The 19624-nt window shown below is 41.8% G+C and overlaps 1 protein-coding gene across 2 annotated transcripts in view; it reads right to left on the minus strand.

Annotated features, from left to right (window-relative positions):
• The window catches only part of MTMR7 (myotubularin related protein 7), a 94724-nt gene that overhangs the window by 30588 nt on the left and 44512 nt on the right, over positions 1-19624 (minus strand). For both annotated transcript variants that reach the window (XM_004277176.3, XM_033400643.2), the window contains 3 exons: positions 17096-17253; positions 8445-8573; positions 1720-1854 (listed from right to left, as the gene is read on the minus strand). In XM_004277176.3, the coding sequence (XP_004277224.1) occupies positions 1720-1854; positions 8445-8573; positions 17096-17253 (422 nt within the window). The remainder of the gene's footprint in view (positions 1-1719; positions 1855-8444; positions 8574-17095; positions 17254-19624) is intronic.

Raw genomic sequence — 19624 nt, forward strand, 5'->3', positions numbered from 1 at the left:
TGTGACTGACTTCTCTCACTTAGCCTAACACTTTCAAGGCTCATCCACGTTGTAGCACCTATCAGTACTTCATTCCTTTAGTAATAATAGCCAAAAACTATTCCAGGGAGTGGATACACCATACTTTATTAATCCATTCTCAGCTGATGGAATTTGGTTGTTTCCACTTTGGGGCTATTATTAACAATGAATATTCACTTAGAAGTTTCTGTGTGGACATATGTTTTCATTTTTCTTAAATTAGGAGTGGAATTACTGGGTCACATGGTAACTTTTATGTGTAACATTTTGAAGTCCTTCTGTTCTTTCAACCTTTTTGTGATTAAAAATTCTTTCACACTGTAATTTATAAAATAAAGGTTTCTTAAAATCCTCCTCTCACCTCACAAGAAAAGCCACTGTTAACAGTTTACTATACATACCTTCAAACTTTTTTCCATGAAAAAACTATAGAACAACGTATAATTTTTATAATTTAATTATTATTACATACATGGCATTACAGATTTTCTGTAGCTCACTCTTGTTGCTTCACGGTCTATCCTGGACACTGTTCCACCAACGTGGAGAAAGAACACGCAGCTCTCTCTCACAGTCATAGGTCCAGGTCTATTTTCATAACTGGCAAGAAATTCCTATGCCAAATATGTTGAATAAAGGCCATTTCTCTGTGTCACCTCATGTTGTCCCATATATTCCATGCCCCTGTAGGTGATTTTGTCCCATATATTCCATGCCCCTGTAGGTGATTTTGTCCCATATATTCCACATCCCTGTAGGTGATTTTGTCCCATATATTCCATGCCCCTGTAGGTGATTTTGTTTCCATGTATTCAACGGCACATACCTCTGAGGACTCCATGTGTTGGCTGGTTTACAAAGAAATGGGTCTAAGGAGTGAAATTACAAATTATACTTGACCTGACCCTGACTAGTGTCAAGAACATATAAAGCTGAGTGGGTGGTAAGCATAAGATGAACTTGGTCTACCCGTTGATAACTAGATTATTTCCTGTTGGTTGTTCTATTCAATTATAAAATTAATATATGAATACCTGCATAATTATAAAATAATATTTTCAAACGAGGTAAGTAGAAAGTTCTCTACCTCCCTCAAGCCTCCCCCCTTCTCCATGCAATTTTAATAGTTTAGTGTTTATCCTTCCAGATCTTTTTCTATTTTAATTTAAATTTTTACCTACCTATAGTTTGTTTTTTTCCACAGAGTAGTATACACATTAATTTGTGACTTTTCTTTTTTTACTTAACATTGCATTTTGTAAATCTTTCCAAGTCATAGCTACAGAGCACTACAAGTGGAATTTGCAATAGAAGAGGTGAATATCTCACAAAAACTGAACTGTAGGAATTCCACAGTAAATTTCATACCGTCAGAGAAGAAACGGTCCTTTTATAAACAAACCAAAAAAAAATAATGTGGTATATTTAGGAGAGTAATCTCCAACACGAAACCACACTTTCATTGTGTGCACTATGTACCAAGCACAATGCAGAGCAGGGGAAATATCAGAAGTACCTGCCGACCTCAGGGGCCCCAGAGGCAGCTGAGCAGGGCAGCCACGCACGACTGTGCAAAGGGAAACAGCGCCTCTGCAGATGGGGCTCCCTGAGCGGGTGAGGGTGGTCAGGGAGCATGGCCTCATCTCCCATTTCATGATTCAGAGCGGCAAAGAAACACACCAGCGTGGTGACACCTACTTTAGGCCGAGTGTCCACGACGTAAATGAAGTCGCTTCCTGGACTGGCCTTCCTGATGGCCTGGAGCATCTGCTCGTCCTCCAGGCACCGGGCACTGAAGCCAGACAGGGGCTGGCTGCTCCGGCAGATGGAGACCTGGGGGGAAGCAACGCGGCAGCATCAGGCAGCAGTGCGATGGCACCTCCCCGGAACCCTCAAGACCACCCTCACAAGGCCCCCCAGTTCACTGACGCCCACCAGTAGCTCGTAAAAGTATCAATGCCTTCTAGAAACCGAGGTTGCTTTCTTTCTAATTCAAGTCAAGAAACCACTATATGGGCAAGCAGTGCAAAAAGATTCTCTGTGTAAGAAATTAGGAATGTGTAAGGATGTTTAGGTGGGACCCAAACTATGAAACGCAAAGCCAGTTAAACATCCTACGTTCCTCTTCACCACTACTGTTTCATCTTCCTGCCAAAGTAGAAATATACAGTAAGTAACTATTCTAGTAAAACTTATAAAAATTATAAAAGTGACTTCTTTAGTGTTTCCATCATTTACTAGCCCATTTAGAAACAACACAAATACCAAAAACCAATTCTAGGGCTTCCCTGGTGGCGCAGTGGTTGAGAGTCCGCCTGCCGGTGCAGGGGACGCGGGTTCGTGCCCCGGTCCGGGAGGATCCCACATGCCGCGGAGCGGCTAGGCCTGTGAACCATGGCCGCTGAGCCTGCGCGTCCGGAACCTGTGCTCCGCAACGGGAGAGGCCACAACAGTGAGAGGCCGGCGTACCGCAAAAAAAAATAAAAACCAATTCTAATCCTAAATGGGGGAGTTTTCACAGTGATGAAGCCCAGGCTGCTGCTAGCTTCTAAGGACAGCAGGCATGGACCTGGGCTGACCAGGTAAGTTAGAAGCAAGGTCTTTCTGGGGAACTGATCTGCATTCTATTCTTCGATTTCTCTACTCTGCGATTCTAAGGGTACACTACACCACTGCCCTGGTGACGCAGTGGTTGAGAATCACCTGCCAATGCAGGGGACACGGGTTCAAGCCCTGGTCCAGCAAGGTCCCACATGCCGCGGAGCAGCTGGGCCCATGTGCCACAGCTACTGGGCCTGTGCTCTAGAGCTTGCGAGCCACAACTACTGAGCCCACATGCTACAACTACTGAAGCCTGCGCGCCTAGAGCCCACGCTCCGCAACGAGAGAAGCCACCGCGATGAGAAGCCCGCGCACCACGACAAAGAGTAGCCCGTGCTCACTGCAACTAGAGAAAGCCCACGCGCAGCAACAAAGAGCCAACGCAGCCAAAACTAAATGAATAAATAATATATACACAACAGCATAAACAATATACATAACAGCACAAACATTTCCCTGAGTTATTAATAGGTGAGTGTAGCCACAACCTCACAGCTGTAAAACTTACACTTTTGTGGCAAAATACATTTTATGGATTTAGATTTATAACATTTAAATTGAACTCAAATCACCAAATACAATCTAGGAATGACTCTTCTGAAGAACTGAGCCCAGGCGCCTCCTGTGTAAGAGGATGCAGGCAGCCCCCCGGCTCGGGGCAGGCTGAGCAGGGAAACCTCCCCTGAAAACAGCCGTGGCCCAGCCCGTTCAGGGAGCCTGCAGGCAGGGCTTCATCCTGGAAGCCACTCCAGCTCTGAGTCCAAGCACAGCCTGACTGTCCTTAAAGCCCATGCCAGCACTCCTTAGCCAGGGTTTGGTGAGCTTTGGCACTCCTCGCTGGGGAAGGCAGGGATGGTTCTTACTAACCATATGATCCTCCAGCAATGAAGCTCCCGGCAGGACCGAGAACTGCAGACAAGTAACCGGGCAACCGCCCGAGGGTTCCAGTACCTTCTGTGACAGAGAGGGGCAATTGCTGAGGCGCTCCAGGAACTCTGTGCCTGCAGCCAGAATTCAGGGGGCCGGTCCCTGCGGAGTGGGAAGCAAAGCAAAGGGGCAAGAGAGGGGCTCCAGGGCTGCTGAATTCTCGAGCTGTTGGCAGCAGAAGTCCAACCACAGAGTGGAGGAGAAAGGGCCCCGGGGGTCTGACCGTGGACGGGAGGCCGGCCAGCAGCAAGGCAAAGTGACGGCAGGGGCCAGAGGGGGCTTGGGGACAAAAGGCAAGCTGCAGTGGATGGACAGAGAGTAAAGCACCGCAGATGCTCTCACTGCGCTCATCCAGGCTCCCGTCTCCTATGATGTGCAGAGGGGTCACGTCAGCCGCTCTGACTGGAGCAGAAAACAATTCTGAGCTGGCTTTGTCTGGGCTAAAGAAATACTAATTAAGGACAGCTACCATCAGGCAATTTCTTAGATCCTATCAGAAGAGCTAGATGGGGAAGAGACCATATCTCAACGGGGAGAATTTGTCCAAGGAAGCATACGGCGCACCTAAACTCACTCAACTAGTGCAGGTCCAATCATGAAATGAAGCCAATTAGTGACAACTATTACTACTTACCTTCAGGCTGAGAGCAGTTTTCAGTGAAGGGTTAAGTCAGAACAGAGTTACACTATGAAATGTAGTCGATAAATTAAACCAGATATATTAAACAGACTACATGTTAATACTTTGTAGTTACATTTTCTTAATAATCTATAGATAGGCTCCAAACAGAATTCGTCACTGACTCAGTGATTGCTGGCGTAGAGCTGTCCGCTTTGTAAAGAGCGGTGAGTAGTCTCTAAGTGCCCTGTCCGCCCTATACACACCTCAGAGAGTCAAGACTGTTGAGAGAATTGCACCATTACCTGGCAGCATTTCTTACTGATGTCAGCCACCTGAGAGCAGAGATAAGACTCCTCAATGGTAAACTGTCATGAGAGCCTCATTTATAAAGGCTACTGATAATCTATAAAATAGCCAATAGTTTTTGAATGCTTACTATGTGGTAGGCACTATTAGAAGAACTCTGTGTATTTTTATTTAATCTTCCCAACTACCATATACGGTAAGATCTATTATTTGCTCCATTTTATAGATGAGACAACCACAGCACAGAGACGTAAAGGAACTTGCCCAATGTCACAGAGCTAGGAGTTGAATCCAGGCAAAATATTTTCTGAACCAACATAATATAGCGCCCATGTGTGTAAATAAGTCAAGAAGCATGAGAGAGAATTAAGAGGCAGGATTCAAAAAGATCTGGCTTTTAATCCAAGGTGTGTTCTCACTTCCTATATAATCTTAGGTAATTTACCTATCATCTCTGAACCTTGGTGTTTCTCATCTTTAATACAGGGATAATAATAATACCAAAACTACAGAGTGTGATGAGGTATATAACACTCCTAGAACTATGCCTAACACATAGTAAGTTTCAATAAACATTATTTATAAAAGAAGGGCAAGAAGGTCTATATTTTTCTTAAGGAAAATGGCCTCTTTGGAAATCTTTCAGACTTGGGCTTCCCAAAGATTTGTACTGTGATTTGGGGATACCATGCTATTAATGATTTAAAGCAGAACTGCTTTCTTAAAAGCAATTAAAATATTTAGTAAGAAAGAACAAAGGATACCGCGGCTTCCAAACACAAGTGACACTGACACATCTCTAACTGTGATCTGCAAAGCTGCTGAACCGTTTGATATCCAAAAGGATTCTGGATGGCTCTGTATAACTCATGTGTGGTTCAAGGCCTGAAATTAACGTTAAGTGCTGCCCTTAACAGCTGGTAAAATCAGCAGGGCCTCAAATGGTCAGCTGCAAGCTCCCCTCCATACCCTGCTTCCGTGGATAAAGTCCCCAGCTAAGCAACCCTTCTCCCAAAGGACCAGATGCAGCCCCTTCTCATCCCAGAGCAGTGCGTTTCGTCCCCTGCCAGCCCATGGAATTACTCAAACCAGCCAATCGCGTGCTCCCCTGGGAACCAGGGGTCAACTCATCCTCCTGAGACTCCAAAGCCTGCCTCACACCATCTCTGCTGGTTCACTCTATTCCTGAGTGCAAACTTCCTACAGCCCTGCCTGCCATGCAGTGCCTTCTTCCCCTGGGCAGGGGGCATATGTAACTAATAAACCTCATTTGTCCAGTGTCAGATGCCATGTGTTCAGTCAGCCCAGTAAACCCTAGGGCAGGAATCCTGACCTCACCAACGGGTGAACAGGAAGTGATTACAACACCATGTATGCTAAAAGCCGGTCCAAAGGTAATGATGTACCATCAGCGGGGGGATTTATATCAAAGGAGTCTCAACGGGGCTTCCCGTTCACGACATGAGGTACATGTCAAGCTTTTTCTTAATCTAATCACCAATTCCCACTACCCAACACCGGCCAACTCATTTCACCACCCAAATCTTCAGTGCTCCTTGGGAACAAGGGGCTATGTGAGGGACAGAATTTAACTAGAAAATGTGATATTCTTATTCCCAAGCCTGAGTTCTACTGGGGCAGGAATACATACTCAAGTCTAAAAAGTCTAAAATCACAAAAAGGAAGAAAGAAAGGTCCGCAAACTTAGGTACTTTCTAGCTGTTTACTTTTCACGGAAGATGCCTGGTTTATGTGTGGGTTTTTCTGAGCAACAGCATGAAATACTGCACTGATATTTCCTGTGTCTCCCACCGAACCACAGAAATCCACCTTCGCTAATGGTATCTCCCGCTATAAAAACCCCTGGTCACCTTGGAAGCATTTACATAATTAACCTGGATATGAAAACCTGAGCATTGTTATAAAACCACAAATTTGATCGTATTCTACCTGCAGCAGAGATTTTAGGTCGTGGGTGTGGGAGAGTGGGCATGCATGTACATGAAGTATTTCCCTGGGCAACCAGAAATGGTTTCTTAGCAATGCTTAGAAACCTTCTCTATCTTGTAAGAAGAGCTAAAACTTAAAGTACTGTTTGCTTTAAAATTTTAAGTACAGGAAATCAATTATTTTTAACCATAACTGATGGCTGTGTGAGTTCATTTCCGGGCTTGGAGATCAAGTAAAGAACAGAGCACGAGAGCGGGAATGGGGTGATGAGGGTCTGACGTCAAGAGGCAAAGAAGCTGGTCTCTGTGGCCTAACTGCTAAAAATTCTATCCTATCCTCAGACATTACATGCTTGCCCTTTATAATACTCACACTGACAAAAAAATTCCTTTTCTCAAGAAAATCAAAACAGAAGGAAAAGAAGTAGGATCAGGCCTAAGCTCACTTTCTAAATACCCGGTCCATCCCCACCTCTGACATAACCATCAAAGATTCTCCCTCCCTCTCCTCTCTTACTTCTTTATCAATGGATGCTACAAAACAAAAGTAAATGTTCCTGGCATCCTAAATTCAAATACAACATCATCAAATTCCACATCCCTTTTCATCCCATCATTTTTTTAAAAAAAAGAGATTCACATCTTCCTTTGCCTCTCACCATCAGGCCAGCTCTGTGTAGGCTGAGATATATTTGGAGTCAAATAATACAGGATATTAATGAAATACCTGCTTTCTTTAGGCCATTTCAGAGCAGTGAGTGTAACTGAAAATAAGACCATTAATATCCTTTCAATTAACGGACCTTACACGGCTGAGTGAATATCTCCCTTCAAAGTGGGGCACCACAGAAGGCTATATGCCTTACTCTGGCCAAGCTGGCACTGCTCAGTGTATTTCTGGAAGCCTCCTTTTAAGAGCAGACACAGATCCTGCCCCACGCCCTGCCTATAGGTGCATGCACGGCACACACTCACACACATCTGTTGCGATTGTTTATAGTTTGGGATTAAAGTCAAATGAGGCTATGTTATCTCACTTGAAAACCAAACGTTTTCGCCCGGCTGAAGTCACATGACCTCTACAGCAGGTAACGAAGATCATTCTTGTCTCCCCAAATTTGTCTTCTCATCCTCCACAGAAATGGAATCACAGCTTTTAGCTGTGATTTCCACAGTTACCCACAGGACTGTCTTTTCCCACAGGCCCTGTGCAGTTCTGATCAACAGGATAGGAGCAGCGCTGTCACATGGCAGTTTTGGGAGCCTCCCTCCGAAAGCAGCGAGGGCACCACTGCGCCCCCTTCCATCTGCTGCCGCGCGGAGGTCACGGCTGGAACTAAAGTCACCTCTCACGCCACGTGATGGGGGCGACCCCCAGGGCTGGCAGAGCAGAAAGGCACCGGGAGCTCGGGTCCCTGAGGGCTGAGTGGGGCAGAACCAGGACACCAGGCCCTGACTGCCTACCTGGGGAGTTTTATGGGAGAGAAAATAAAATTCTATCCTATTTAAGCCACGGTTACTTATGGTCTCTCTTCGTTGCAGACAAACCTAATTCTAGCTTTCACCAATATTATTTTAAAAACTGAAACTCGCTCTCCATAAAGAAAGATTTCTTATACTGAAGATACTGAAAAAACATATTTATGTTGCATTTAAAAAAAGAAGAGAAAGAACGTGCCGTGGCTTTTAGGCTTTTGTAAAATAGGCTCTTCAGTACAGAGCCTCCCAAGGTGACCAGTTAGAAGCGAGGACGGCGCCCACTCAGATGATTATGGTTAGGTGTGTTGTGACTCTTTCCCATTTCTTTATTGTCAAATAAGCACGGAAGGTCAACTTCTACAGGAGATAAGGGTTTAAGCACAGTCGTGTCGTGTCATGTCGTACCACACACACAGCAATATCCACATACTTTAAAAAGAATTCAAACCCCCACACACGGCAGAATTCCCTGGAAAAGGCCTGTTTATGATAAAAGAAGAAAAGCAAAGCATGAAACAAAAGCATGCCTTGAGACTTACGTGGTTATCTTTATGGTAGTAAGAAAGGACAGGAAATCGCCGTCTGCTCCGGAATTTGGAACTCCCCACTATGATGTGTGCCGTGGCCGTTCTGGGAACGTACAGCTCAGTAGGGTAAGAGTCACAAACCTGTTGTGCAAAGCACAAGGGCATGTTTTAGGCAATCTAGTCATGCTTTACAAACTGCCACCAGAAACTCCCATTTCACTGGGCTTACAGGTTGCATATTTAAGTGTTCTTAACCAGTTACAGAGCCGCTTCAGAGAAGTGGAGCGCTGGTTCTAAGAAATCACAGTGAAGCAAAGCAAGACACTTCATCATTCTGCCCTCAGGCGTTGCCCCTTCTCTCCAAGGGCTCTTGGTGGGAGGTAAGACAGTGACAAGCGAGCATTTCTTTCATCGAAAAGGGACAGACTGCAGTTCTGCATCCTGGCAACTGGGAAAACTTCAGCTGCCTGTTTAAGACCGCCTGACGCTGGGAGACAATGTCCTAAAATGCCAGCACCAGTGGTGACCTCCTCAGGGCACCTTCCCGTCCCTGGCACACCCTCTGTGCGCTCCTATCTGAGGTGACGGTCAAGCCAACACCCTCCCCAGACATCTTCCCAAAGCCCACCCGCTCTTCGAGGGCCGACCCAATTCCTCTCCCCTGCGCTTCCACCCCTCACCACACACTACGACAACTTTTTGTTTCTTACGTGACGATTTTAGAAGTGGTAAGAAATGTTTTACCCTTTCTGCGCATCCCTGGCAGTGATTTCCCCCAGTGGAAGCTCTGGCGCCTCGGAATGGTCTGGCAATTCTGTCAGATATCAGGGGTTTAAAACCTAGCTCCAGGGGCTTCCCTGGTGGCGCAGTGGTTGAGGGTCCGCCTGCCGATGCAGGGGACACGGGTTCGTGCCCCGGTCCGGGAGGATCCCACATGCCGCGCAGCGGCTGCGCCCGTGGGCCGTGGCCGCTGGGCCTGCGCGTCCGGAGCCTGTGCTCCACAACAGGAGAGGCCGCAACAGTGAGAGGCCCGCGTACCGCAAAAAAAAAAAAAACAAACCTAGCTCCAACTTGCCAACTTCACGACCTTCAAGAAGTCAAACTACTGAGCACTTGCTATTCTCTGAAACTGACACGGAACAGAAATGACATCCCCCGCGGCTGATACAAGGACACCAGTGACGAGGCTCTTCATCAACCATTAATCCTGACAGAAATGCGAATGGTGGCCACAGTAATAGTCGACTTCTTGCTCGACATATTTTGCTTTGATGGCAGCCAACCCATCCTTTTGCAACACGAGGACCGTTTAGATGGCAGTTCCTGAACTTTGTTTATTTCCTAGAAGTCAAGCACCTCCTTGGGCGCTTCAAGCAGAGTCCTCAAGCAGGTATAGCAGCAGGGGAAATGTGTGTCTGCACGTCCTCTAACCATCCCGCCCGTCCTTACCACTCACGGGACCGAAGGGAACGAGAACCTGTCACAAAGCGCACATCAGTTGTTCTGTGACGACGCCTCCCTCGCCTGCCCTCCTGCCTACCTTGTCTGCTTCCAGCCTGGGCACCGCACTGAGAAGGAGACAGATGGGCCACAGAAGTGAAGTTCCCAGGCCCAGAGCATTTCCCCAACGGCATTTTAGGCAAGATTACCAAAGACGTCAACGTGGGCTCTGGCACTGAGACAAAAATCCCAGACCAAGAACAGATGGTCCAACCTACTTGGAACCTGAGATTTTACTGCAATTACTGCCCACAGACACTACACTTGCTTCCCTGCAAATCTGGTGTCAGGACCTCTCTGGAGTCAGGCAGCCAGAACATTACTACACAGACCACACCTGCGCGTCTGAGTTCAAGAGACGTAGTCATTGCACCAGACTTAACAACGTTTTCTTAAAATAGCAGTTTTAACAAGGAAATTGGTAGGTTTTCAGTAAGTTCACTAAGTTTCAGTAAGTTCAGTAAGTTCAAACAAGTCCTGCGTAATTTTTTTTTAATTAATAAGGGAACGATTTTCTTTGTCCTCCGCTAAATAAGCCTGCCTGGAGTGCCTGCGTGTCTTGGTTCGCCTGGCCAAGAGGAACCTTTTTTGGTAATTCTTTCATTCATTCAACAAGTTTTTTTTTTTAACTGAAATATATTTAACATATAACACTGTATAATTTAAAGTGTAAAACATATTAATTTGATACATTTATACATTGTAATACAATTGCCATTGTAGTGACAATTAGCACCTCTATCATGTTACATAATCATCCTTTCTTTTTAGTGGTTGGAATCATTAAGTTCTAGTTTCTTAGAAATGTGATGATTATCATAGAATACTGGTGTCTATCAACAAATTTTTACTGAATACTTATTGTGTGTCAGGCATTAGGTTAGGTGCTAGAGCAGTGATGAATAACAAAAGATTTACTGGCCTCAAGGAGTTCACATTCCCAGGAATCTTTGATCTTTGTTGCCCTGGTTACAACCTCCCAATACATGTATTTACCACTGCAGCATAGTATCCATCTGAGACCCAGCCAAGGCTCTGTATTTATTGAGGACCCGTCACTCAGTTGAGCACTTCAGGGCGAGGGTTAGTTGTCAGGAACTGAGATATATCTATAAAGACAACGGTCTTCTTCAACATTTAAGACCTAAAATTTATCTCAAGGAATTTATGATGTAATGGGGAGAAGTGGTATGAACAGCATGAAATGATTTGTATATACATAAAATAAAATAATACATAAACCATAGCTGTAGAGAACTGAAATAAACAAGATTTTTTAAAATTACTGGTTTGGGTTATACTTTCAATTTTATTCCAAGAGAAATAGATTAAAAATTTAACCTAGTAATGAACGCCAATTATTTTATTTAAAGAAAGATAATTTTAAGAGTTAGGTACAGAAAGGAAATCTTAGCTTAGAGAGTTAGATTACCAGAAGCAAGTGTCTTATAAACAGGGATAATAGCAATGCTGATAGAGATGATTATGATAATAATAATTAGCCTGCCCAAGACCACATGGAGAGAAAAGGGCAGCGCCGGTTCTGGAACCTAAGTCTCTGTGCACTATGTATGGTGTTCTCTCCACCATGGACAAAAGCTTCTTCTCCATCAGATGACATCACTAGCCCCACTTACATCAAATAACTTGTGAAAAGAAAGAAATAACTCTTATAAAAGAAGGGAGGAAAAAGTAGAGGTTTTTCTCAACCATGAGGTTAAAAGCAAAAGTAATGGATGATGACATAATCTTCCCGATGGACTAACAGTCAGAAATAGTTTGATGGAACCAACTTTTATTACATTTTTTAACTGGTAATAAATGAGGGTTCATCACCTTTCTCGCCATTTCAATGATATTTGTAAAATCAGAAAATCCCCTAGGTTTTCACCTTTTCTGTTTCAACACAGTTTGTTGATTGTTAGTTTGGGTTTGCTGTGTATTACTTTTGGGAAAAAAATGCTGAATAACTCATGTTTTGCAGTCTCTATACTGTAGAACTTAAGTGACTAAACGTGAGTCATGTTTGTGGTGCTAAGTCTAGAAGGAAACCTCATCAAAAACAACAAGAACCTGTGTTTTCAAGAAAATATTATTCCACAAGACGTGCCTTAGCCTCATTTTCTTCCCCACCCAAGGGTGTGTCATATTTTTTTTAAATTGTAAAAGGATATCCTATTTTCTTTACTAAACTTGGATTTTCCTGCCTTTCATTTCCAGGCTAGAAATTCACTGCAAAGGTTGGCTTTAGCATGGGAACAAACTATTACATTAGCCAGATACTTTATAATGATTGAGACAAAAAGGACCCAAATGTCCACTCACAGTGTAAGATTATGATCGTTACATTTAAGAGTAATTACAAAGAAAATTCAGTATCATGACAGTGGCCATTCTATCCCAAATAATCTGTACATTCAATATATCCAGAAGGATGTGGAAGGACCTGACTTGTAGAATATCAAGATTTACTATAAAGCTATAATAATCATAGTTAGTGAAAATGTAACTATGGAAATTACACAGTGTAAACTGGGACAAAGGTTAGCGAATAGACCAGGATTTTTTCTTAAACAATATGCTAAAACCATGAAACAAACTAGGAAACACTGACGACTCAAAACTTCTGAGAATTAAAAGATACTCTAGGCACAGTACATAAATATCTCCTAAGAGGAGATATTTGCAACAGCTATAAATGACAACAGGGCAATGTAAAGAAAACCACACTGAGATCTATTTCACACCAATTCAATTGGCATTTTCTCAAATTTAACGTTTTGATTAGTTAATAAATTCACATGGTTATAAAAAAAAAAAATAAAACAATACAAAAAGGTGCACAGCCTCACCCTTGTGTTCTATTCATCCCATTCCCACCTACTTTCTAGGTTATCACTTTGGGGCAATTACACATCCATATGAACACGTCTTATTTTTCTCCCTCTTTTATAAAATAAAAGGTATCACACTATATTCACGATACTGTGCCTTGCTTTTTTGAACCTAACAATATACTTTAGCGATCTTTCCTTATCAGTACATGGAAATATTCTACATGTTTTTAATGGCTACACACTAATTTAATTTTACGAATAGACCCAAAATTATTTAACTGGTCCTCTATTAAAGAAATTTGGGTTTCTTCTAATACATGCTTTGATAAACAATGCTTCAATAAATAACTGTGTACGTCACTGTGCGTTTATGCTAACTCTTTAGAAGAAATTCCCAGAAGACTGTTGGGTCAATAAGTAGGGATACCACCAAACACTGTAAATACCAACTGTTGGTAAGTCTGTGGGGTAATAAGAAATCATATCTTAGATGTGTAAGTCCATGCAAACACTTTGGAAAAGAATCTGGCAACAATGGGACTTCCCTGGCGGTCCCATGCTTAAGACTTCGCCTTCCAATGTGGGGAGTCCAGGTTCAATCCCTGGTCAGGGAGCTAGGATCCCACATGCTTCGCGGCCAAAGGACCAAAACATACAACGGAAGCAGTACTGTAACATATTCAATAAAGACTTTAAAAATGGTCCACATCAAAAAAAAAATCTTTAAAAAAAAAAAGAATCTGGCAATATCTAGTAAGGCTAAAATCCACATACCCTCTAACTCAGAAATTCTACTCCTAGGTAGAAACTCAAAATGTACTATGAGTCATATATAAGCCAGATAACGGCTTTAGTTGAGATGGGAAAACAAAAGAGAGAAATAAAAAGAATAAATAAAAGTTTAAACTATGGTATATTTGTAAAATGGAGTATAAGACAATAGTGAAGAATGAGTAAAGAAGAGCTACAGGTTTCAACAGTTACTAACTTCTTTACATCTTGGACAGTTACTTAATCTGTCTCTGCCTGAGTTTCTCCATTTGAAAGCAGGGACAATAACAACACCTACCACACAGGACTGCTAACATTTTTTAAGCTTCTAGAACATAGCCTGGCATGTGGTAACTATTATACATGTGTTTGTTAAATGAAATGAATCTCACAAATACAACTTGAGTGAAAAGTCAAGTTTCAGTAAGCAACATTCAGCATGATACCGCATACAGAAAGTGTAAAAAACGCACGAAAAGATACTACATGCTGCGACTTACAAACGTAGAAACGTTATAAATAGAAAGGAATGACAACACCAAATTGCAGTCAGGGACCCTGGAGCAGGAAGTGATTTGGAGGGAATATTAAGGAGGTTTAACAGCATTGGCCATGTTTGTTCTTACATAGTATGCAGGTCCCTTGCTGTTCATTTCATTATTTTTCAAAGTTTTGTGTATGTTGGAAGAGTGGCATAATAAATAAACAGCTGTTTTAAAATGAAGAATAATCAATGGAAGAAAGCAGTAAGATGTATATTTCCAAAATTACTACAGGCAAATACAAGAAAAAAACTATCAGCTACAGATATGAAAAGGGGAAAAACATGCTTAGTAAAACCACAAAGCATCGTATCTAGAACAATGTCATAGATATCAGTTACTGCAAAATCAAAATCTAACCATACCTAATTTGAGAAAAAACAACACATTCCACCCTCACAACCCAAAGATAACTACTGTTAGATTATTATTATTTTATTATTATTATTATTATTATTTTCCTGCGGCATGCGGGATCTTAGTTCCCTGACCAGGGATTGAACCTGGGCCTCAGCAGTTAAAGTGCCAAGTCCTAACCACTGGACCGCCAGGGAATTCCCACTGTTAGATATTTTTTAAAAGGACAAAACATTCATATAGGATCACTGAAAGTAACAGGATAAGTAGAGCTCTACCAGGCAAATTCTGACAAGAAGAAGAAAACAGTAGAAACATAATAATACAAAATAGAATTCAAACCATTCACAGGAAAAAAGGATATTTTAAGTTGATAAAAAGCACACCAAACAGATGTCCTAAACCATTATGTGCTGGACAACATAACTTCAAAAATATATACTGCAAACACTTTAGAAATGTAAGGAGAAAATGTCCAATCAACAATCATAATGGGAAATTTTTACATACCTCTGTCAGAAATCAAGTGAGCAAAGGGACCAAAATAACATAAGAAACTTAATTTAGATGGAGACAGAATTTTATACCCAAATAACAGAGAATATACATTTTTTTCCAGACTCAAAATATTGATAAAATCAAATATTGATAATTAATCAAATATTGGGTGTTTTATGAAGACATAAATCTTCAAAAAATCCCCAAAGTTCAAATCTTACAGGTCACATACACTGCTTGCTATACAAGGGAACAGAAATTAACAACCAAATACTGATCAAAAGCAAAAACATCAATGGCCTGCCTGCTTGAAATCTAAAAAAAAAGATTTAAGCCTCTTATGCCTTGTAATTGGTCCTGGGAATTTATCCTTAGAAAATAATTTAAAATATGGGGAAAATCACACGAACAAAGATATTACTCCCAGAACTATTCATATGGCAAAAATTATGAGTAATCTAAATGTCTAATAATAGGGAAATATTTAAGTATATTATGGTACATTCACTTGATGGAATGTTACACAGTCATTTAATTACTGATATGAATACTGTCACAATATAGAAAATCCATATGGTAAGGTGAAGAAAGTAATCAGGATTCAAAATATGCGGCCAGAAATGGTCAGTTAAGAGTGGACAAGATATAAATGGTCGGCATGTACGAAACTACAATTCAAGAGATGAAGGCGTGAAGATTAAATTGAGAAATCACTTATCCCACTATCAAGCTGTCAAAAGATTTTTAAGAAATAAACTCTTTAATGGTGAAGGTACTCAAGCATTCTCCTACACAACTGTTGAGAATTTCTATAAATTGGTACAATCTTTCTTTTTTTTTTTTTTTTTTTTTTGCGGTACGCAGGCCTCTCACTGTTGCGGCCTCTCCCGTTGCGGAGCACAGGCTCCGGACGCGCAGGCTCAGCGGCCATGGCTCACGGGCCCAGCCACTCGCAGCATGTGGGATCTTCCCGGACCGGGGCACGAACCTGCGTCCCCTGCATCGGCAGGCGCACTCTTAACCACCGCGCCACCAGGGAAGCCCTGCAGTTCTTTTTGATAATATGTACAAAAATTTGAGTAAACCTTTTGACATACAAATTCCACCTTTAGGAATCTGTCTTTAAAAAAAAGACTTTTAACATGGGCAAAGGTACAGTTACCAGAATGTTCTCACTATGTTATTTAAAATAGTGAAAAATAATAATAACCTAAATGTCTAAAAATTAGAGATTAGACAGATAGAATATGATATAGCCATACTATGTCATATTATATAATGTTTTAAAATGATATAAAATATATTTATTGACAGGATAACACAATATGCTATGTGCAGAAAAGCAAAACACAAGGCATATGTAGTATGATTCCATTTTTGTTGTATATATTTGAACGGCTCCTTTGCCCTGACATTTTCCAATTGTAAACAATGAAATGTATTACTCGTAAGAAAAAAGTTATTGGACTATGCAGATGAGAAAAAAATTAAGAAAAAATTTAAAACCTTCTAGAAGAATGTTAGGGCAATGGGATGCTGGCTCTCTTCTCTTTTGTAAATTCTCTGCAATGTTCTTATGTACTTTTATTACTGAAAACACTTTAAAAATTAACAAGGAAACCAACACTGATTTGTAAGCCCACCCTCAGGGAGAATATGGAATTGGCTCTGCCCCCCCTGCTTCGCTGCATCGCCCATTCCCTTCTGTAAGTGCAGACATATTTCTCCTCATTTCTCTAGGGAAGGCTCTTGGTGACCTTGTGTACCAATCAAGAGTTCAGTGAGCACAGAGAGCTCGTGCCAAGCTGCCAGCAGAGCCTCTGTGACTCCCCAGCCATCACTCACTGAGCTATAAAAAGACTGGCTGGGAGAAGGGAGGTGCTGGCCCTGAGGCCCACCGCTGGGCCTCTCCGGGTTTCCACTCCCTCATCCATTAGAGGAGATGTTCTCTGGGGTGCCCCTGTTCACACGTTCTGATTCTAGGTGCAAGTAGGAAACAGAGCCGGCAATAACCAAGGGAGACTTGGGAATCCACACATCTGTACCCACAAAGAGCTATCGAAGTTGAAGGAGATCAAACAGAAGTCATGCTAAACTATGTGAAATCATGGTTTCATCTGGATGAAGTATCTGCATTTCACCAAATGCCTCCACTCACTCTGTAATCTCTGTTCACATCGCTGAGCTGCCAGTAATTATTAGGGAGGCCCATGCGCTGGTACTCTTCACTGAGATCGATCAGCATCCAGCCTTGTTCCCTTTCTTCTCTATCCAGCTTGGGGTTGAATGAAAAGCAGTATAACTCCTCGTATTTCACTGCAAAAAAAGAAAAGGGGAGAAGAAAGCCAAATCAAGCCAAGTCAAAGCCAGAATCAAATTTCCCCAAATGCATTGTGTCTGGGCTGGAGAGGCCAGCCCAGCTTCTCACCCCTCGGGGCTCTCCCAGGGTACCCTGTCTCTGAGGTGGGTTCACCCACCTCTTCCCAACAACGACAAGACCTCAGGACAACTGAACTCAACTTTGCAAGAACTTCTTTTCTTTCAGGAGCATGGCCTTCCCCATCTTGGTTTTTTTTTTTTTTTTTTGAGTTGCTTCTCAAAGCGAATATATTTTCAGACCACATAAAATATGGAGATTAAAAAGTAATTAAGAATATATGTGTACTTACAATAGCTAAGACACAGAAGTAACCTAAGTGTCCATCAACAGATGAATGGATAAAGAAGATGTGAGATATATATGTGTGTGTGTGTGTGTGTATATATACATAAAATAGAGTATTACTCAGCCATAAGAAAGAATGAAATATTGCCATTTGCAGCAACATGAATGGACCTAGAGATTACCATACTAAGTGAAGTAAGTCAGACAAAGACAAATATATGATATCACTTTTATGTGGATTCTAAAAAATAATACAAATTAACTTATTTATGAAACAGAAACAGACTCACAGACATAGAAAACTTATGGTTACCAAAGGCGAAGGGGGGTGTAGAAATTAGGAGTATGGGATTAACAGATACACACCACTATATATAAAATAAACAATAAGGATTTTTCTGTATAGCACAGGGAACCATATTCAATATCCTGTAATAAGCTATAATGGAAAAGAATCTGAAAAAGAATATATATGCATAACTTTGCTGAACTCCTGAAACTAACACAATATTGTAAATCGACTATAGTTCAATTTTTAAAAAAAGAAAAAAAAAAAAAGAACACATATATTCCTTAGAAAACCAGAACTCAAATTTGTTTATGTACGTCGAGCTCAAATTTGGGATGGCCTCTCAGAGATACACAGAGGTCAGGCCACTGCCATGTTCTGATGCTCAAACAGTGTTAAATGACAAAACAGTTGAAAAAACTGTGGAATATATTTAAATGTTTGCACTTGAAACACTTGAACTTTTAACAACTACTCATAATTGTACTGTTCATACAGTATTTACAGGATTCATTAAAAAATTTCCATTCACATGGCACCCTGCTCATGAGGGGCAAGTTGAAGGATGTGTGATGACAGACTTCTTTCCGTTGTGCCAGGGTGTCTCTAACTTCGTGCATCGCCTTTTATGCTTGTGAGGCCAGGCCCAACAGCTATCCCCAGCAAGATCAAGGATTTGGTTTCCTTGCTCTGGCCTTGCCACATTGAGGGAAGCAACTAGGCCCGTGCTGTCCAACAGAAATACAGTGTAAGCCACATATGTCACGTAAAATGTCCTTGTAGCCACATTAAAATCGTAAAAAGAAAGTAAAATTAATTTTCACAAAATATTTTATTTAGCCCCGTATACCCAAAATATCGTTCAACAAATACGGAATACAAAACCTATGAATATTTTATACATTTTGCTTTGTACTATCTTTGAAATTCCATGTGTATTTCTCACCAAACAGCACAACCTAGTTCAGACCAGCCCCATTTTAAGCCCTCGATAGCCCCGTGTGGCTAGGAGCTACCTACTGGACAGTGCAAATCAAAGCATTTCTGGTGATAGTAAATCGTGGTTGATACTCAGTGAACCCTTGTTTCATTCCAGATTCTGTTCTGATTAAATGTACTGACCCATCTAGTAAGCATCATGACAGGTCTCCTTGCACAGACGAGAAATCTGAGGCAAAGGGATGTTTTGCAGCGATCCCAGGGTCCCACAGCTAGGAGGCAGGGAGTCTGGCTTTCACCACCACGCACTCTGCCCCCACTCCAAGGCAGACCCTTCTCTCTTCTCCCCAGACAGGCCCCTTTTGTATATTTTCTTTCCAACCATCCCCCTAATCTTCTTTTTTTTTTTTTCAACAGAATTTTTCCTCCTTACAGCTTTCTTAGATCATCCCATTTGTTCCTTCATCTGTCAATGGCGTTCAGCATGGACACTTCAGCGCTCCTAAACGTGTGTCTGGAGGACCAACAAAGCATCTCACCACCAGCAAAAGGCTGCAATAATACACAGGCAGCCGGAGGTCAAAACTCAAGTTTCCAGCTTCCTTTGATTACTACTGAAATGACTCATCTACTAGAATGATAAGATAAGGGTCATATTTTAAGTACCAGACTTTTGAATTAGACATGCACTCTTTCTTGTAAAAAAGAAGCGAGAAGACTGGGGTTTATCAGTGAGATAAGCTATGTCTATTTCATTCTCTCTCGATGTCATATTTCTAAATTTGAAAATTGAC

The sequence above is a fragment of the Orcinus orca genome, chromosome 21, assembly GCF_937001465.1.
Source record: "Orcinus orca chromosome 21, mOrcOrc1.1, whole genome shotgun sequence".
Classification (NCBI taxonomy): Eukaryota; Metazoa; Chordata; class Mammalia; order Artiodactyla; family Delphinidae; genus Orcinus; species Orcinus orca.